At 40.2% G+C, this 21,492-nt stretch overlaps 1 protein-coding gene and 1 pseudogene across 3 annotated transcripts; one reads left to right on the top strand and one right to left on the bottom strand.

Moving 5' to 3' along the window:
• Positions 1-2,306: 2,306 nt before the first annotated feature.
• Positions 2,307-6,404, bottom strand: LOC146717762 (paired box protein Pax-5-like; annotated as a pseudogene). The gene is made up of 7 exons (XR_014922105.1): positions 6,398-6,404; positions 6,062-6,227; positions 4,689-4,886; positions 4,562-4,602; positions 4,384-4,491; positions 2,570-2,717; positions 2,307-2,480 (listed from the first exon to the last, which is right to left on the bottom strand). The product of XR_014922105.1 is annotated as a paired box protein Pax-5-like (transcript).
• A 2,204-nt stretch (positions 6,405-8,608) lies between these two features.
• LOC146717763 (zinc finger CCHC domain-containing protein 7-like) lies at positions 8,609-20,344 on the top strand. Of its 2 annotated transcripts, none has more exons than XM_085430701.1 (8): positions 8,609-9,421; positions 11,333-11,404; positions 15,633-15,745; positions 15,857-16,027; positions 16,256-16,291; positions 16,729-16,833; positions 17,155-17,272; positions 19,804-20,344. In XM_085430701.1, the coding sequence occupies exons 1-8, from the start codon at positions 9,046-9,048 to the stop codon at positions 20,277-20,279; spliced, it is 1,467 nt and encodes a 488-aa protein (XP_085286827.1). In that variant the 5' UTR covers positions 8,609-9,045; the 3' UTR covers positions 20,280-20,344. The 2 variants fall into 2 exon arrangements, with proteins under 2 accessions (XP_085286827.1, XP_085286836.1); XM_085430710.1 differs by having other exon boundaries at positions 8,610-9,421; positions 11,333-11,394; positions 15,635-15,745.
• The last annotated feature ends 1,148 nt before the right edge of the window (positions 20,345-21,492 follow it).

Genomic DNA, 21,492 nt, shown 5'->3' on the forward strand with positions numbered 1-21,492 from the left:
AGTGATTTGCCTTAATGAGTTTTAGCTTGAAGTGTTTCCGGAGCTGTGCTGTTATGATAAGAAGTGGGTGTGGATGCATTACTAGCTCTGTTAATGCATCCTTGGTACAGAGTCACTTTACAAGACAAACTACTCACAGAAGTGCTGTCCTCTACTGATGCAAGCTCATTTTCAGTCCTTCTATTTTGAGAGGAATTTTCAATCATTCAAGTATAAAAAAAGACACCAAACTCAAGGGATGAAAAAGTCTTGTGTCTACACAAGGACTTAGAAAAGAACCAATTTTACCTATTTTTATTAGCAGTTTGTCACAAAAAATACACGATTTGTTCTCTCTCGCTGTTCATTGAAACCTCATCAGAAAGGGTCTCAGTGGAAGAGCGGCAGTCAAGAAGCTAGAAGGGAAACAGGGAAAAAAGGTTGAGCTATGCCAAATAGGGGATTTTATCACAACTGATGGCATTATGAATGCAGAAAAGTGCCACCAAATTTAAAACCACCATACAATACCATCTCAAAAGCAGCTGATTGATAGCTGCTTCTTTTTTCAGTATTGCAATGATCCCAAACATACTGTCAGTGCAGTAGAATTATACTTGGATACAAACACACACACACACACACACACACACACTAGAACATGATCAGTCATGGATTGGCCTCCCCAGAGCCCAGACTTCAACATTAGTGAAGCAGAATGAGATTATCTCAACAGAGAACTGAACAAAGACACCCATTTTCCATTTTCCTAGCAAAATATGAATAAACGAATGGTGACTGAAGACTTTTGAACAGTATTGTATTTAACCCTTTCTCACTTCAAATGGAACATGGTGTCCCTCATCCACCTGGCAAGGGGTGGTGGAGGTAATCATTCCAGTTTTAAATAACAAGATGATGGGCTAACAGGCAATCAAAAGAAAGAGTATTATGGATGTTTTTAGACCAGGTTTCACACTAAATATGGCAATCATAGGACTGGGCTCAGCTGGTGTGTTTAAAGCCTCCCTGAGTGATTTAAATATGGAACACCAGAATGCACTGAGGTCAGGGTCTGACTAAAACATCTGGATTAAAGTACCGGGAGGTGATTTACATGCGCTACATATCGGGTCCAAATGAGGGTATATTTTTGCTAATTCAACTTAACGCAGTGACACTGGTGGACAACTAGCCTGTGACTAGTACAGGGAGAAGAAGAGCTGCGTTCCAAGATACATCTGAAAATCTGGTATCCAATTGAGTTTTAAGCATGTGTAATGATTGAGGGCATATTTCACCTATCCAATAAATCTGGGAATTTATTCCATGTTCCTGTCATTTTTTACTTTGTACTGTATTTCTGTCTAATCTGTATCTATAGCACTTATTATATGCCCGTCCAGGGCATATAAAATCTGAGGAAGAGGACCACTTTTTTGCTTATTGACCTTCATTTAGGATTATTTGGGGTTTTTTTGCCTTTATTTGATATTTGACATACAGCAAAGAACACAAATCGGGCAGCTGCTCCACCAGTAAGCTAAACCAGGCCTTGTTTATTGACCATCTTAAGGTTTATTCAGTTTTTCTGTCATGAACATTTATTTTACGCCCAGCTGATAGCTGGCCGTCCCATCGCTTGTTCTGCCAGAGGTTTCCTCCTGGTAAAAGGGAGTTTTTCCTTCCCACTGTCACCAAGTACTTGATTGTTGGGGTTTTTCTGTATTATTGTGGGGTCTTTATCTTACAGTATAAAGCACCTTGAGGTGATTGTTGTTGCTTTATAAACAGAATTGCGGTTTCTAAGTTTAAAGGTGAAGCTGATTTGATAGCTTTGGTTTATTGTGGTCACATGCTGAATTATTTGCACACAGATGTTGCCATGGTGCTTCATAAATTTTTTGTGGTGCATGAGGGATTTGTGCACGTGTCTAGATATACTTAGTAAAACCAAAACAAAAACACATTCGTCATCCTGTTAATATTCTCTACATGCTTCATGCAGATTGATGTCTACTGCTGAGCAGATTTCTTTCTCAGCGGTGTTTCTTTTTTTTTGACCCCACTGCTCCTTCTAGCAGCTCCCATCTTCTACTTTAATCCCTCATCCTGGAGGGGAGGCCAGGGAGATGCACACAAAGGAGAGAAAGCAGTCTCTGCTCTCCATCATGAGGCCCCTAATGATGCTAACCCTATACCACTGACAGAGGAGAAAGTGGCCACAGGGGTGACAGGGATGGGGGATAATATGTTGGACTGATGAAGCTCTATTAGGCTGTTCTTTGCTTCAAATAATGTGAATAAAACATGAAAGGTGAGGCTTGTTATCTTGGTTTTATTTCCACATGTTTTCAATTATGATCCAGATTTCTATCTCGGTGATAGTAATAAATAGAATTACAGTTAAACGAGTTCTGCAGTCATCCTGTTTGTGGCACTAAAGCGGTGATATTTTTTCTTCTCAGGGCTCCTTATTCAGCTGCACTGACACGAAGGTCCTAAACAAGAGGATGTATGAGACAGAGAAAGACACATCAAAGCTGACCTCATATGAGAGATAAGTGATCATAATTCAGTAAATACTGACCCATCACGTCTGGATTACGATTAGCTGGCAGGCTTGTATAGGCTTGAGGTTAAGCTGGACAGAGAGATCATGCAGGGGTCCGGCTGTCCCCAGGTGTCATAACATGAACACGGCTGGTCTTGGTACACGCTGCAAGAGATGTCCCCTGCTGGAAAACAAAACAGTTCCAGCTCAGGTTCTCTTTTATTTCCCTTCCTGTCTCCATTTCTATCTTCACTTGTGCTAATTAGACGAATGATGAAACACATGCATGCCTGCGTTTCCAGGGGTAGCTATGCATATTTTTCCATGCAATCTCCTCTTCTAATGCTCGCAGTGATGGAGATGTGAGGGTGTATGGGCCTGTAATGAGAGGCCAAGGTGAGGAGGAGGCAGCGAGGAGCAGAGAACCTGCTGGCTTTGAGGACAGAAGCCTGGGGAGCTGAGGTGGACCTCCTGCCGCGGAGGTTGTTTTAGTCAGACTAATATTAACATAAGACCGCTGGCTTTTCACATCAGTCTGCCATGTGGTCACAAGCTGCGGAGAAGAATAGGCTCTAAACCCTGAGCCTCCTCTGTAAATACATCCATGTGTGTGAGCTCTTACAGTAGAAAAAGAAATGGCCAGTGAAGTTTGTCTATCTTAAGGATGCAATTTCAAACAATGTGTTTGACTTTTCTTGCAGAAATTATGTTTTCTTGGTATGACTTTAAAATATATATGTATTTTTAAAAAGGTGCATCAAGAAAAAAACTTGTTGGAAAGGTATTAAAAATAGGACTTTCAAAGACATCTGAACAATGTGCAGATTTGCTTAAAAAGAGAAACTTTACATTCTTCACCAGTTATCCAGCTAGTGTCTGCAAGCTCCAGAGGCACCAGCTCATGAGCAGATATGAACGTTTCTAGATTTGTGACACCAACATGACTACAATCAGATGAGAAGATTGTATGACTCAATATGAAACACAGTAATAACAGTTTAAAAGTTTCTCCTCTCTTCTAATCTCTGTCAACAAATGTGTTTCCCAGGGCTCAATAGCACTTAGAAAAAATATATGCAAGCATAGCCTAAACTTTCTCTCAGCTCCACATCACCACAAACTGTCTGCCAGACATCACTAACTGCTTCTGTGACCTCAGGATCTGATTATCTTCCAGTTTTCTCAAAATTAACAAAAACAAAACTCATGTTTTTTTTTTTTTATTAAAATGCACTTGTATGAAGAGTTGGAGCTCAATCTCTTGCAGTTCATGGTTGTTTACTACCTGCCCATCCATGATGGCTAACAAACTACGGTGTATCCTGGACTTGACCTTATATTCTATTATCTTCTATTTAAACTAAAGCTTCCTGGGTCCAGATATTCACCTACAACCTTTTTCAGTGTTGGGGTTTATTTCAACCTCTTGCAGCATCTCTCATTTCTGTCATTAATTCTCCTTTCATTCTGTTGCTTTTTTCACCTTTTGTTTGAACGATTGTAACAGAATCTTTTCTGTAGCATTAAGATTCATATCCCTGGAGCATCCCCTGCTCAAGTTCCTTTGAGATTTTGTGTCTCACAACCTCTATGAGCAACTGAATCGCTACACCATCTCCCAAAATCTTTGCTCCATTGACACTGAGCAGCCACCCATTTCCCTTTCTCTGGACTTACATGTGATGCTGCAGTTAATAATGTCTGACAAAAATGGAGAGCTGCTAACAGCAGATAAAGCAATCGAGTGTAGAAATTGGTAGTAGAAGTGAAAATATAGAAATTAATAGAATACTCGTGAGCCTGAACTTTCAACATGAACAATTGCAGATCATGCTCACAGATTACATTACCTTCTGGTATCTTGCAGCTATATTTTGAGATTCCCAGAATCCCACTGATGGAAAAGCTGGTTGGGGAGGAACAGGCTGTTCCCATGGCAACTGATGATGCTGAGGACACTGCAGAGGCAGAGGTTTAGTGTCATTAAACATTTGTGAGAGCACTAGAGGGTAAAAGAAACAGTCTTACCAGCTTCACAAGATTCGGACTGAACTTTCTTCCTGATGATTCTGTGAGGACAGAAATAACCCACTCAACGTTTTTCTTCACTTTTAAAATCTGTGTAGTCAGACACACGTGAGTTCACACACTGTACCTGTTGATGGAGCTGATGCTGGGCACACTGTTCTGGTCACACACTTGCTCCAGCAGCAGCCTGTCTCGGATCTCCCAGGCGAACATGGTGGGGTTGTGGTGTTTCAGTTGGAGGATCTTTTGCACAACTTGGGGAGTGGCCACTTTGGGCTTAGAGCCCCCGATCAGTCCGGGTCTGATGCTTCCTGTCTCATTGTACCTGAACAAACAATGTCAATATCTATCAGTTGGGCTAACATTTTACCTGAAAGCAATGCTGTATAACAACCACATCAAAAAGTCACCTTTCAAGGATTTTCACCTTTAATCAGCTATTGTAATATTTTTTTTTTTACATTTTCCATAAAAACCTCAAGCTGTAATGAAGTGAGAAAAACCAAGAAGTTTAACAGTCCAGCTTAAAGCTTAAAAAAGCAACAACAAAATATCACAGCATCACAAAGAAATTACACTCACTAGCGTGCTCACACAAAATATTTGCATTAATATAAGTAGGACGTGGAATAGATTAAAAAGATAATGACAAGTTTTACAAATAAGCTAAAAAAAATTGTTTAAAATATGTGGTTTTCATATTCAATTGATACACTTTGCTTTTGGAAAAGTGGTAAAACAGCCAAGCAGACATCACTACTAACACTACTAAATAAAACAAATAGTTGTTTCAAGTCAAATAACAGTTGTTTCAAGTCAAACGGGCGACCGTGGCTCAGGAGGTTGGGAAGTGTATCTGTAACCGGAAGGTCGCCGGTTCGATCACCGGGCTCTCTGTCCTGGTCGTTGTGTCCTTGGGCAAGACTACCGCCTACTGGTGTTGGCCAGAGGGGCCGATGGCGCGATATGGCAGCCTTGCCTCTGTCAGTCTACCCCAGGGCAGCTGTGGCAACGACCGTAGCTTTCCTCCACCAGTGAGTGAATGAATAGTGGCATTGTAAAGCGCTTTGGGCTATATAAATCCAATCCAGCTCCTAGGCTGTGTAGATGAGTTAGTGAAACAACTTGATCAGCTGTCTTCTTGCGTCTTGTGATACAACATATGCCCTCTAACCATCGGTATCCGTACACCTTTCCATTACCAGCTGTTTTTATTTTACTCTTCCAAGCTCGTGTTTTTTCTTTTTGACCAAATGCAGCTTTCAGCTCTTCAGCGCCCTCATCACATATCAGCAAACTGCGTTCATGAGCAAAAAAAAAAAAGACACAATCGTACTTCATAATTAGTTTTATTAACAAGGGTTAATAAAACTAATTATGAAGTACGATTTCACTATATAAAGCATTATATAAAAGGCGTCAATCTTTATATTTCAATCTGACATTGATTAACAATCACGTGGCCCTGATGCTCCTTCGTACATTACAGACTCCGTTTACCTGGCCAGTATTTTGCTGACGCAGCCGTGACTGACGCGCAGGCGGCGGGAGATCTCACAGGGACGCACGCCCTGTTGCGCGAGCTCCACGATGTGCTGTCTCACCACGTGAGGTAACGGGCGGCCGTTAATGAAGACACCGCCAAGCTGATTGACTCCACCGTGCCCTGAGCACCGGAGCGGATGAAGAAACATCAGTTAAATTGTGCTATACTTTGGACCACCCATTTATGCGACTGCCGCGTACTACTTAAAGTTAAAGAGGTAACACTATAACTTAGTCTGGGCTACGGTGCTGGTAAAGTCCCTCACTAGGAAACATCATTAGGCTACTTACTGTGCATAACGGTGAGCGGAGCCTGTCCAAAATGCACTTCCATCACAGACTTTTGTCTAAGTGTGGAAAATGCTTTGAGATCTGTTGGACTTCTGCTTCTGGGTGCGGTTATTGTGGAGGTTGCAACATTTTAAACCAACCTGGAAACTGAAAAACTAAAGTTGTGCGCGGTGGCAGGTCAGAGGCTCCTCTCTGATACTTTCAGCACCTGCGCGCTGGAAAGCTGCTGGAGCGCTTTGAACGCACACGCACGTGCAGCAGCTCGTGTGAGCAGGGCTGTACCAGGACTTTAGGAATACAGAAGTGGTAAATCAGAGTCCCCAAGGCGGAGCCCCTTAAGTCCCCACAGTCCATGTGCTTTTAAAGTTATTTGTCATAGAAATATCGTGAGATATTTAATATTTACAAACACTACACCTGGCTTCTTTCACGTACAGACACCATTTGCTGCATATGAAAGATGTGCTAATCCACACAATGCACAGCCTGAGCAGCAGATGATTTGTGCTTATGATAAATCAGTTTTAACGTTTAAAGCAAGAGCAATAAGCAAGCTGTGTAGCTGACATCTGTCTATTACAAAAATATTATAGTAAATCATCAGGTGCATACAACTTATTTTCGGTGTGCACATCAAATCATTTTTATGTGTAAGAACGTCACAAATTTAGTATTTTTATAATAGATTATCGTGTGCACTCCAACTACTTACATCAGAATTAAGATGGTAAGAAGCAGCCAGATGCAAACTGATCATCAGCAAGTGAGAAACCTCTATAAAAGCAGAAGTTCTGGTTTGCTGGTTTAATGTCCTTTGGACAGATAAAAACCACAGTGGAGATGTTTGGCACTTTCTGAAGAAAAGCATCAAGGCAAGGCTGTGGGAAGCAGGGGAGCTGCAGCTGGTATACTTTTTCAGCGCAACATTTAGGTTAAATTTTGATTGTTTATTGTTCTCTGCTATGTGCAGTGATGTAAGATAATTGCAAGACTAACAAAATTTGTAGAGCATGACAGGATGACAGAGACCCCCTCCTCTGAATTAAGGCGTTGCAATGGCACAGCTAAAGTCCAGACATAAACCTGATTGAAATCCTCTGGTGGGACCTTAAGAGCTGTGCACAGCTGAAAATGTGCAACCCTCAAATGAACTGAAGGAATATTGTAAATACTGCAAACGGTGAGTCAAAATTCCTCCACAATCATGTGAGAGACTTCTGAATCATGTGGCGTTATTAGTTTTTCCACACAATTCTTGGTTTAGTTTTTTTTTTAAATAAAAAATAAATAATGACAGTGTAATAAGTCACGTGTTACTCATCTCATTGTATTTATATTTTATCTTAAGACCTGATAAGCCTTCTGATAAATGGACTGTGCCCCCTCCCTACCCACACAGCCATTCACACAGCTACACTGTAAGATCCACAAGCGGACTGTGTTGTCCCTGTCTACACACGCACGCACACAAACACACACGTACACACATACAATACACTCCTCAGATACTCACACTACCTAATTTAACCATCCCCTTCAGTGAATGGACTGCTGCTATCCATCCGAACGAATGTCACTTGAGTTTGTTTTAGAACTTTGATTTTATGCTATTATTATCCATAACTATTGTTGCAATTCATTACTGCCTTTTAACTGCTCTTTTTAAACTTATTCTTTTTAATCTGTTTATTCTGTTTAAACTGTATTGCTTATTGCACTGTGGAGGCTGGTGAGAAACCGTATTTCGTTTCAGGCTGGGTAACATCATACAAAATGACAATAAACTTCTTGAGTCTTTTATTATGTCTTGATATGTAAAGCCTTAAAATTGACAAAGGGTGCACTTCTTTTTTTTAGTTATTTATTTATTACATTGATTGTAATATAACACTAGACCTTTATAGTTAACCTCTAATTAGGATTACGCTTGACTGAATGTAGGCTGATAGTCCTATTTCAGTTCAAAATGTATTAATGTGATTACATTTCTTAGTTAAATAATCTATTTTTAGTTCACAAAATTAATCCTACAGCTGTAGCTACGCTGCAGACTGAAGTCCATATTATAAAATGGTCTAACTTCAATCGCTAACAATTAAACCCAACAAAAGTAGTTTTTCATACAAACGTGGACCTCTTCCTCTTTTATCACTGACTATACCTGGAAACTCCTAGACAGACTTTGGACGCTGGGTTCTGTTTTGGTTGTCCAACATTTTCCGGAAACGCCGGGTAAACCGCTCCACACAAGTAAACAAGCATGGGAGAAAAACAAGCTTTTTCTGCGCTGTATTGAAGGAACAATAATTTTACGCCATGAACCTGAAAGCGAAGTATTGGGAGTTAAAGGTGTAGGTAGCCGGATATCATGTTTACTGAAGTTATTTGACTTGGTAATGTTTAGCTGCTACTTTAGCTAACTGCCTCGTGCACTGCGGTGCTACTTAGCTCGCGACAAAATACGTTTTTTTAATGTTTGCACACCCGCGCGGTAACTATCCCGGTTTAAACCAAAACGGTTTTAGTTCGGTCGGATAAAAGACGTTAATAAAAACGTGTAAAACACCCATCAGTTATCGCTGTTTGCTAGCAGAAGACAGTCGCCTGTGAGTGGCGCTGTTCAGCTACAGGTTGTGTCAGGTCTGATTATGGAGCACACTGAGGAAAATGAAGCTGATGATGGGCAGGAGGGCTCCGAAGACTTCTTTATTCGGGGGTCCAGCAGTTCAGAAGGCGAAGGAGGGTGTATGAGACATTCGATGAGCTGCAAACAAGCTGCACGGCAGAGCAGAGAAAGCTCCCCTCCGCTCCTCCTGGTCTTTCCATTCTCCTCTGGAGGAAAAAGGGCTCTGCTGGACGCTGAGCTGGAAGTGTCTTCTAGTGATGACCTACGGGACGATAAAGATGAGGATCAGCCCATAGAGGACTGGATGATCCTGGAAGGGGAGGAACAGGTGGAGGACTCAAACATCCAGCTCAATCTGAGCTACAGGAACAGCTCCGGGGAGGAATTAGATGATGAAGGTGAAACTTGACTTGGTCAGCTTTTGGGTTAAGAATATAGTTTCCTGCCATTTTATTTCCGTAGTCCTAATGCAAGCGCGAGAGGAAGATTTCGCAGAGTTTAAATATGAAAGCAAAAAGTCAGAAGTAAGTGCAATACAGGAGTGATATCCAACCAAAATCTGCAATAACAAAATAAATAAAAGTAAATGCGATTATTCCACTACCTATTTGTAATGTGCGTTAAAGCTCAGCTAATCCAGATGGATGGATGTTATTCACAGTGACTATATGTAGATTACATATTACTGTATGGCTTCACCTTTGAAGTTTTGTCTGGTTAATGTATATTATTGATATATATATATATGTGGAAAATTGAAAATTGATGTACATTTAAATGTAATTCCAAAAGATTACTGAGGCCGTGCAATATTAATTTGATTGATCAGTTTAATTTGATTCTAATACATACCACAGACCAAAACAATCCCACGATACTATGCGTGCAATAAGTAAATGAATAGAAGCATTAAAATTAATCATACTTATTCTCATAGTGGACCTTTTGGAAGTGTTACCTGACAGAAACGATGCTAGCACAAGCAAAAAAACAAACAAACAAAATAAAGCAAACTACAAGAAATATAAAAACATTATTGCATTAACTAAAAACATCCAGTAAAAATTATGTACTAACTTGTTGTTCTAAAATGCTCCTTGTTTAGTTTAACAAAGCAATTTTTCATTTTGAGATTTGCTTAGATTAATTTTTTTTTTATGTTGAAAGGTAATTTGTTTCAGCAATTTCTGGCAAAATATCTGAAGTTTTTTTGTGCCTGTGTTTTAACAATTGGAGAAATGTACACCAAATCACATCCAAGGGTACTGTAACTGGAAAACAACAAATTCTAGTGAATATAATACATGAGGGTCAAAGAAAAGTAATCCACCCCAGGGAAACATTTAGCCATTTTGATCTGCAAAAGTCATCAAACACCTAAATTTTGTGGCATGAATAGGTCTTTGAACCATGCACAATTAATTACATGCGTAATCAATACTTAAATTAAAATAAGGGGTGATAACAAAAATGGGAGCCCAAGAAATCACGAACTGTCACCACATGCTTGTGCTCACTGGTATGGGGATTGGTTCACAAAAAAACTGGATGCGGGCGATCAAAAGAAAGACTTTAATACATGTACTTTAATAATTATTTAATTAGAGAGAAAACAGCTTTGAAATGCAGCTAGTGCAAACAACAAACAGATGCTACGTACTTATTGCTTACTTATTATGCTACTGTTGATGTTTCCATGAGCTGTATTGTTTTCTATAATGGGCTGTGGTGATACAGTTTAGTTATTCTTTTGTGGATGTACCAGCTTCCAGCATAGAGATAAAAATGAAGAAAAATAAAGGTGACTAAAAACACATCTCTGTAAATGCATTTCAACCAAAAGAGTAAATGGACCCAGTAAGTGCACAGTTATTTTTGTAAATGTGTGGGAGTGCAATTTATTTAAAAAGTGTATACAGAGACAGTTTGCTTAGCTTGGTGCTTTGGATGAAGATTATCATATTCACACCAGGGAGCTGCACAGAACAACCACTTTGATTTGACCCACCAGCTCGGGGCTCCACTGGAGCAGTAAAGTTTTAGGTTTTCTTTACACATAAGTGATAGTTAGTCCAGAAAGGTCAGGTGCCCTTCATTATTTTTTAGAGCTCCTGCTTTATCGAGACTGAATGCTTAGAAAAGATTACCAAGCTTTGAAAAACCCTATTTTTCTTTTTATTCCCTTTTTTTAGGTGCTTATGTTTCTGTTCAGTAACTATGCTGAGATCAGCTTAAATTTGGATATTTTATTGCACACAATATTTAGTTGTATTTATTAATGTTCCCCCTGGTCTTTCTCTCCAACACAGATTTGAAGGGCAACGTGCGAAAATCAGTAAAAGAAAGCTGGGCTGTATCTGTGAAAGACAAGGTAACTTTTGATTTTTATCAGCTTTCATGAATACTATAGGACGACTCACTGCAGCTCATCTGCAGTGAGTGTAGCCTGTCAGTCCACAGTTTACCTCAGCTGTCAATATGCCGGGTGTCCACTTTAATTTAATCTGGGGGAGTCTGTAAAATGTTGTGAAATAAGTCCAATATGAATCAATGAGTCAGTGAAGCTCACGTCTGCCCAATGACAGCAACACTGAGGTGAGCTTTTGAAGATGCTGAACTTTTCTCTATGTAAGTGCTGCTATTAGCTTCATTTAGCTGCTATTAGCCCTTGTTAACCTCTGTTAGCTGCAATTAACCAGTGTTAGTGAAACATTCTTTGACATTGATCTAAAATTGTTGGACTGGAGCAATTGCGACAACATTGGGAATAAATAAGCATTTTATGCATGCTTTTGTGTGTTAGAGCTCCGATTTCAAGTCAGGAAAGGAGGTTTGAGGTGAGGAGGAAGAGGATCAGGTGGAACAGAGGGAGAGCAGTGATGGAGAAGAAAGACATAATGAAAAAGAGATTTAAGGGTTTTGGAAGGCATTGGTGTGTTTGAAGATGTAATTACACTCTAATCAATGTATATTCATGAGTACAGCATTCTTTTTTCTGTCAAATAACTTCAACAAATTGCTGGGCTCAGATCTACCCCCCGTCCCAATCCCTTTTTGTCCCCCATAAACCCCCCACCAGAGCGGCCAAAGGTTCGCCATCGAGCCCCACCCTCAACAGAGCAATCGAAGTCACATTGCCCAGCCTCGCCCCCCTTAGTTCCTCTTCATGCCCTGTCTCCCCAGTCTGATGCGTGATGTGTGAAGGGTCCGGGCTGTGAGGATTATGGCAGTGATGACTTTTCCCAGGAGAAGCTGGGACCCTGTTTACTAGAAGGTTTTAAAATTTCTGTACTTTTAGGTGACAGGAGACATGTGGCCTGGTCAAAACACAGAGAGCTGCACTCTAAAAGATCTTTAAACATAGTAAACATACCTTGTGTGCCACAGACTGCTCCCAAACACGAGGGGACAAGTAATACCTCTAAAACACTTAAGTTGGCTTTATTAAACATTAGATCTCTAGCTGGGAAAACATTTTTAATTAATGATTTAATCACTGAGCACAGCCTTGATTTTATGTTTTTAACTGAAACTTGGTTGGACCAAAGTAACAGTGGAGCTGTTCTCATCGAGACGACCCCTCCTAACTACAGTTTCATCAGTGAGGCCAGGGCGAGCAGGAGAGGAGGAGGGGTTGCTGTCTTATTTAATGAATCATTTCAATGTAAGCAGCTATCTCCTGGAAGTTTTCAGTCTTTTGAATATGTGGCTTTACAGCTGAAGGCCCCATCCAAAGTTGTGTTTCTTAATGTTTACAGGCCTCCCAAATACTGCACAGACTTTTTTAATGACCTCAGTGAACTGCTGTCTGTGATCTGTGTTGATTTTGACTGTGTAATTATTGCTGGGGATTTTAACATTCATGTGGACAACCCTCAGGACAAAGGGACTAAAGACCTGAGTAACACTCTGGGCAACTTTGGGCTGACTCTGCATGTAACAGAGGCCACACATAATAGAGGACACACTCTTGACCTACTGATCTCCAAAGGCCTGAGCATTTCAAAGGTTACTGTGTCTGATGTGGGCCTGTCTGATCATTACTGTGTTTTCTTTGAAAGTAAAATCTCAGCCCACACAAATGTATCAACAACAGTGATCACAAAACGGTGTATAACTGAACACAGTAGTGCAATTTTTAACCAGGTCTTCCCATTAACACCTGACCTGCCCAGAGGGTCAGTCAATGAGCTCGTCAATAGCTTCAATGCTAACATGTTAAATGTAATGGACACTATTGCTCCCATTAAGGTGAAGGTTATCTCTGGAAGGAAAAAGTCTCCATGGAGAAACTCCACACTGGTGAAAAATGAAAAAAGAGAGCGTAGGAAAGCTGAGCGCAGATGGAGAAAAACAAACCTCCAGGTTCATTATGACATTTATAAAGAGAAACTTCACAATTATAATTTACAACTGAGGAATGCAAGGAGGTCCTACTTCTCTGACATCATCACTAAAAACAGCCATAATGCTCGGGTCTTATTTTCTACAGTTGACAGGCTAACAAACCCCCCTGTGTCAGTGGCAGCTGAACTTCATTCGACCATGGCCTGCAATGACTTTGCCAAATTCTTCACTGAAAAAATCCAAAAAATTAGACAAGCAATTGGTACATCAACAGCAGATCCAGGATATGTACTGTGTCCACCAAAAAACTGTTTAAACACCATGAAACAGTTTCAACCTATTAACAGCAAAGACCTGGAGGACATCTTAGGTCAACTGAACTCCTCCTCCTGCTGTTTAGATGTCCTGCCAACAAGTTTTTTCAAAAAGGTCTCAAAGACTTTAGAGTCAGACCTGTTACAGATCGTCAACTTTTCTTTATTATCAGGTGTGTTTCCAGAATCACTAAAAACTGCTGTAATCAAACCTATACTGAAAAAGGACAATCTTGACAAGACACAAATGAACAACTACAGGCCGATCTCAAATCTCCCGTTTTTAAGTAAGATCATTGAAAAAGCAGTTTCTCAACAGCTCAGTTACTTCTTAAAACAGAATAATTGCTACGATGCCTTCCAGTCAGGTTTTAGACAGAACCACAGCACTGAAACCGCTCTGACCAAAGTGTTTAATGACATATGTCTGAATACAGACAGTGGAAAAATGTCAGTCCTAGTTTTACTGGATCTCAGTGCAGCATTTGATACAGTTGACCACAACATATTACTCAAACGACTGGAGAACTGGACAGGTCTTTCAGGAACTGTACTAAACTGGTTCAAAACATACGTAGAAAACAGGAAATACTTTGTATCAATAGGTAACTTCACATCTGAGCAGACAAGTATCACATGTGGAGTTCCCCAAGGTTCCATCTTGGGACCCCTTCTGTTTAACATCTACATGCTCCCACTGGCACAGATTATAAACAACAACAAAATAAACTATCACAGCTATGCAGATGACACACAAATATATATCACAATGTCACCAGGAGACCGAGGCCCTGTACAGGCTCTTGGTAAATGCATTGAGGAAATCAATGACTGGTTGTGCCACAATTTTCTCCAGCTAAACAAAAACAAAACTGAGGTAATAGTCTTTGGCGCCAAAGAAAAACGATTACAGGTCACCAGAGAACTTCAATCTATACATCTAAAAACCACAAACCAGGCGAGAAATTTGGGTGTAGTGATGGATGCAGACCTAAACTTAGAAAAACACATTAAGACAATAACAAAGTCAGCTTACTATCACCTCAAGAATATATCAAGGATAAAAGATCTGATGTCTCAACAGGACCTGGAAAAACTAGTCCATGCATTCATCTTTAGTAGGCTTGATTACTGTAACAGCATCTTTACAGGTCTACCTAAAAAATCAGTCAGACAACTACAGCTCATTCAGAACTCTGCTGCTCGAGTCCTCACTAAGACCAAAAAAGTGGACCACATCAGTCCAGCTCTGAGGTCCTTACACTGGCTGCCTGTCCGTCAGAGGATAGACTTTAAAGTTCTGATGCTGGCCTATAAAGCTCTGAATGGTTTAGGACCAAAATACATCAATGACCTCCTGACCCAGTATGAACCATCCAGATCCCTCAGGTCATCTGGATCCGGTCTTTTATCAGTTCCCAGGGTCAGAACCAGACACGGAGAAGCTGCATTCAGCTTTTATGCTCCTTATATCTGGAACAAACTCCCAGAAAGCCTCAGATCAGCTGAAACACTCAGTTTATTTAAATCCAGGTTGAAGACTCACCTGTTCTCAGCTGCATTTGAATAAAGCACCAAATCCACACTTTTAGCTTAAATTTCAAAACTTACATTTAACTACTGATTTTATCTACTGTTCTGATTTTATCTGTTTTGATTTTATATACTGTTGTTTGTTTGTTTGTTTGTTTGTTAATTAGTTAGTTAGTTTATTTGCTTGTTTTAATCAATTTTAAATCATGCTTTTTATTTGTTCTTGTTTCTAATGTCTCTGTAAAGCACTTTGAATCACCTTGTTGTTGAATTGTGCTATACAAATAAACTTGCCTTGCCTTGCCTTGCCTTGCCTTCTGTACCTTTGATTTTGCAGTGTGGAGACAAAATTATGGTTTAACCTAATTTTAAAAATCTCTGTGTTGTCTTGGATTATTCCTGGATCATCTTATCTAGAGTGGCGCGGATCAGTCTCTGACCAGCCGTTATTTCTCGCCTGGTTGTTCCCTGTTCTGTCGTGCATGCAACAGGACAGGACACCTTGCCAAAAGCTGCTCCTTCCGCAAGGTAAATGAACTCACTCATCAGTGCTGTTTCCATGGACACCTGCAGAGGTTCCTCAACAGGACCATTTTAAAAATCTTTTTTTTGTTGTTTTTTTTGTCTTTGTGTTGACAGAAATATCCTATATGTGTCCTTTGTGGGATCCAAGGTCACATCCAAAGGAAATGTCCAAGTCGCCCCTGTGGTAGATGTGGACTGCCTTCACACGGGCTCAAGCCATGTGATCTGCCTCCAGTATGGAACCAGCACTGCCTGCGCTGCGGGATGACAGGGCACCTTTCTGATGTGAGTTCGCAGGTCTGGCCCCTTTGAGTGTTGGTGTTGCAGAGTGTGTTATTGTGCTGAAGGAAGCGTTGAAAACATTTGACAGTTGTTTGTTGACAGATTCTGTAACCTCATGATTGTGTGGGCTCAATTTATGAAGTGTTGTTTTATTTCTTGCAAACAGTTCTTTGTCTTCCTCGTTGTTGCTTAAAGAAAACATTTCTTCTCTGTTTTCTGGATTTTCCTCAGGCTTGCCCTGATACATGGAGACAATACCACTTGACAGTGAGTTTTGACTGCTCTTTATCTGCTCTTTTTTTTTTTTTTTTTTTAATCTAATCTTCTTTACTCAGCAAAATGCATAATAACAAGCCTTTCTGGCTCAATGTGTAAACCTAATTGGAGTTCTTAATGATTTTTCTCTAAAGTAAGCAATAGAATTGATCTAGGTACTAGGTGGCAGGGGACCGGTTTAATTAGGCAATTTTGAAAGCTGTATTTGCTGCCTTTTCATTGATAGTCACAGGACAAAATAGATGGAAAATGGGGGAAAGAGATCAGGGGAATCAAATGCAATGAAGATCCCACGTGCTGGGGATCAGACCAGAATACACCCATTATCAGGAGCCTGTTGATAGGTGTGTACTGCTAAAATAGCCAAGAGATCAGTGAAAGTCTGTTATCGCTGTAGAAATGTCCTTCATTTGACCTTTTTCTTCCAGATTAGGGTAGCGGTTCCCCTCAGGCCACAGGCAAGCCACAGCCTCCATCACAGGAAGTGCCGCATTCATTGTTACAACTGCTCTAAAAGAGGACATTACGGTTATGTAAGTGATAAATACATTTAATCCTCATCTTACTTTTACTCGATCTTTGTCTGCCTTTATGTCTATTGCCTAATCTGTTTGGTCTCTCACTTGTCTTTTCCCTAAACTTGCTACTCTTTTTTTGTTTAGTTTTTTTTTTGCTTCACCTCGCTACACCAAATTCTTTTCTCCCCCTGTTCTTTTTTTGTGTTGAATCAAACTTAGTTAAATTCTCTCTATTTAAGTCTCAGTTGCATCCATTTTCCACTGTCCTGTATCCATCCTTCAACTCATTTTTTCTTCTTTTGTCTCATGTGTATCACTGCCTGTCTTCTGTATCAGGAGTGCACTAAAAGGAGGATGGTTACGGGCACTTTTCCATCATTGCCTTATGTTTACCAATATGACACCAGGGAAGACATTCTCCAACTTCGGACCAGGCGAGAGGAAAGAGTTAAAGGTGATGAAGCTGATATCAGAGTTTTTACATTATTATTTTACAATCGGTGTATCTTTGTTTGGGCTGTACATGTGAGTTTATTGGAGCTGCCTGTTAGTTCGAAAACAGCAGATGTAAACTGAACACTGAGCGTGAATTATAACCAAAATTATCTCCTGAAATGGGTTGTTCATTTATATATACAGTCAAGTCCATATGTTTTCTGTAAATCCCCCAAGTTGACTTTTAATCGAACAATCAGATCATTATGTGTTGAAGTGCAGACTTTGGTTTTATAACTGCAGGGATCAAAAGTCATTGGATGCACTAACTTTAAATATTTTAAATATAGTGAAATCCTTTGCATTCAATGACTTGCTGAAGTCTACTACCCACCGACATCACCAAATGCTGTTTTTCCTCCCATGAGATGCTCTGCAACACCTTTATTGCAGCTGCTGTCAGTTCAGGCTGTGCCTTTATTTTGGCTTCAGTAACTGAAAAGCATGCTCTGTCAGGCTTAGATCAGGTGACTGACTTGGCCATTGAAATATCCCATTTCTTTGCCTTCAGAAAGACTTTTGTTTGTTTTTTGGGGGGTTTTTGTAGTACAATTTGGGTCATTATCCATATGTACTGTGAAGCACTGTCTAATCAGTTATGCAGCATTTGTTTGAATCTGAGCAGAGAGTTGAGTCCTTTACATTTAGGAATTCATCCCGCTGCTTCTATCAGCAGTCAGCTCATCAATAAACATCAGTGATCTGGTTCCACTGGCAGTCATATGTACACATGCTGTCACATTGCCTCCACCATGTTAGGAAGATATGTGTTGTGTGATGTGATATGCTTTGGATCATGAGCTGTTTTGCTCCTTCCCCATACTTTTGTCTTCCCATCACTCTGGTTCAAGTTCATCATGGTTTTGTTGGTCCAAAGATTTTGTTTCAGAGCTGCGCAGGCTGTTTTAGATGTTTTCTGACAAGGTCTAATCTGATCTTACTGTTCTTGAGTGTAACCAGTGGTTTGCGCATTGTTGTGAGCCCTATGCATTTCCATTAATAAAGGTGTCTCTTGATTGTAGACTTTAATAATGATACGCCTACCTCTTTGAGTGTTGTTCACATTGTCAGATGTTGTGAAGGAGTTTTTCTTAACCATGGAAATAATTCTGTCATCATGCATTTTGCTGGCCAGTGCATTCATCCTTTTTAGGAATGGACCAGATTCTTTAAAGATTTTGGTCACTTCTTAAGTGCTTGCAATCTCTCTGATAGGTTTATTTTGATTTTTCAGTCTAACGATAGCCTCCTCCTCCTCCTCCTTGAGATTTCTAGTGAATCACCACGAGATACAAATGATGTCAGCTGGAGATGGTTTATCTGATTAACCTGTTTTATTTACCTTTGACCTGGTAGCGGCCCTATTTACAGGCACTTTTTAAATGACTGTGTTCCCATTTGTGCTTGAGACTAAATTAAAACGGATTTGAAGAAGAAAAGGTGAGCTTTACAGGAATATTCGATGTATCATGGTAGCACAAAGCATTTATAGGTAAGTTGTCCAATTAATTCTGAAAATACCTCTGAAAATGGAGGGCTATGTATAAAAATAGCTGTAATTCCTAAACAGTTCAGACAATATTTTAATTAAACCCCTTGAATTAAAGCTGAAAGTCTGCACTTCAGTCATACCTCAGTTGTTTGATTTAAATCCATAGTGATGGTGTACAGAGGAAAAATGATTTAAAAAATGTCATTGTCTAGAGATGTGTGGACCTAAATGTTTGTTGGTTTTGAATTGGAAATGCCAGCCATTTTTCTGCTTTGGGATTGCTTTAATCATACTTAGTTTTTTTGTGATTCTATCCAGACTGTTATTCACCTTGCCCAAGAAGCATTGCAGAATCATGATAATGATACAAGGCTTTGGGTATTTAATCAGAAGTGGGATACAAAATGCAAACAGATCACATCCTGCCCAGAAAAACATTTCAAATGAAACGATTTATCAAAAGACAAATGATGTTATTGGGCATCTATGCTTTTTGCTGGCTCTTTTGAATGGTGAGGGAACACTTTCAAAATGCACCAGCGTGCTTCATTTTGGTGAGAATAGATTGACATGTGAATTCTGTGAAGGTGCTTTCTTTGGATTAGTGTAACTCTGGGTCTGAAATGTTAGTTATTGGACACATTTTCTTGATCTCTAACAGCTCTGCAACAAAGTATGCCCCTTCACTATTTAAATGCACCAATTACTGCTTGGGTGGGATTGGTAGGTTTATCAGTGCTGCCTTTTAATGACTGAAACCAGCACTGTGAATTAAGTGAATTAAAACATAAAGCTAATACAATGAACTGAAAAACATTATCTCTGTAGAGTTAAGAAGAACTGCACAGTTGGTTGATAAAGCGTTCTTTTCACACCGCGTTTGATCAGGAAATAAACGAAAAGATTTATTAGTTCAACAGCTGCTTTTAATCACCTGTTATTCAGTTAAAACAGGATCAGACTTGTCAAGGACGTCTTTTGTGTTTCTGTGTTTTCAGAGCCTGCACATGTTTTCTCAGACCTGTCTGAAAAAACAGGGACGAGCGGTGAGGAGAATCGATCAGTCCAGGGGTGGACAAAGACAAAGAAGGAGCTGCACACCCGAGCTGGCACGTGGAAGACGTGGCAAGAGAGGCGCAAGGAGAGACGAGAGGTGAAGCGTCTGAGGAGGGAAGCTCAGGCCAGGCGGGAAGGAGGACTACTGATAAAGTCCCGCTGTAGCTCTGATGACGAAGTCTATCCCAGAGTCCCCTTTAGTCGGCCCGATGACAGGCAAAAACAGTCCACTGCACCTCCACAGAAGAAAAGGAGGGATGAGACAGGTGGCAAAAAGAGCAAGAAGAGCAGAGAGGCAGAAAGGTGGAAGAAAAGAGGAGGGGTAAAACGTGGGTATTTGTATCCCCATGCTGACATAGATATCAGGAGTGTAAATCTTCTTTCCCCAAAACAAAGAGTACGCCACAGAAAAAAATGATAGCTGATCTTTTTTTAATGCATTTATTTTTTAGGTGCTAATAAATGTAACAAGTTTGCAAAGAAGTCATTTTGTGTCTGTGATCTTTTGATGTGTTATTTATCAACATTTAATGACAGTACAGAAAACTGAAAATTATACAGGAATGTACTTTGGTACTTAATATTTAGTTTTGTAGTTTAATACTTAAGTGTTTTACACCTACACAGTTTTGAACATGTTTTGTTTTTATTAGATTATATTAAATTAGATTTTTATTCAGATGTAATATTTTGTGAATGTACCGTAGTTGCCTTCCTAGTAATATTTAATTTTTTTGTATTATTTTGAAATCTGCCTAGATGTTTAAGTGGCATATTGTAAAGAAAAGCATGAATACTGTAGTCTAAGGAGCTTGGAAACCAAAGCAACTGGACATTTCACCTCTCATCTGAGAAGCTTTTTCACTTCTAAGACCAAATGGTGGAGAATCCCAGGTATTTAAGCCCTAGTGGGAGTTCTCCCTTAGGGGTTAGGGATCTCAAAACTGGATCGTAGCTGGCAGACAGTTGGTGTTGTAAGCCACCCCTTCTGTTTATGGTCCTTCACAGTGGACATAGATGGCTTCTTTCACTCCTCTTTCAAATTATCTGTCTTCTCTGTCCAAAATGTGATCATTGACGTCCTTGAAAGAGTGACCTTTATCCTTTAGATGCAGATGTACAACTGAGTGTATCTCCTTAGATTACCAGGACCTGGATGATTGAGAACCTACACAGACATACCTACCCTCTTCTCTTCACCCTGTACACCTCTGACTTCTGCTACAACTCTGAATTATGCCACATTCAGAAGTTTGCAGACGACACAGCCATCATGGGGTGTATCTGGGATGATCAGGAAGAGGAGTACAGAAGTCTGGTGAGGAACTTTGTCGCATGGAGTCACACAAACCACCTGCAACTCAACACCTCAAAGACTAAGGAACTGGTTGTGGACTTCGGGAGGTCCAGAGAAGGTCCACTGCCGGTTCAGATAGAGGGGGAGGAGGTGGAGGTGGTCAACAAGTACAAGTACCTCGGGCTGTGGGTGGACAATAAACTGGACTGGTCATGCAACACAGAGCACCTGTATAAAAAAGCCCAAAGCCGACTGTACTTCCTCAGGAGGCTGAGGTCTTTTAACATCTGCAGGAAGCTCCTGAGGATGTTTTACCAGTCGGTGGTTGCTGGAG

Source organism: Copadichromis virginalis, linkage group LG2 (genome assembly GCF_057382275.1).
Source record: "Copadichromis virginalis isolate Kocher_CV1m ecotype Utaka linkage group LG2, C_Virginalis_male_GT1.1, whole genome shotgun sequence".
Lineage (NCBI taxonomy): Eukaryota > Metazoa > Chordata > Actinopteri > Cichliformes > Cichlidae > Copadichromis > Copadichromis virginalis.

What these genes read in the sequence shown, in the direction of transcription:
- LOC146717763 (XM_085430701.1), top strand. Translation starts at nt 9,046, where the DNA reads ATGGAGCACACTGAGGAAAATGAAGCTGATGATGGGCAGGAGGGCTCC. An exon ending in AAAGCTGCTCCTTCCGCAAG is followed by an intron (nt 15,746 to 15,856) that starts GTAAATGAACTC and finishes TTGTGTTGACAG; the next exon opens with AAATATCCTATATGTGTCCT. An exon ending in GCGAGAGGAAAGAGTTAAAG is followed by an intron (nt 17,273 to 19,803) that starts GTGATGAAGCTG and finishes CTGTGTTTTCAG; the next exon opens with AGCCTGCACATGTTTTCTCA.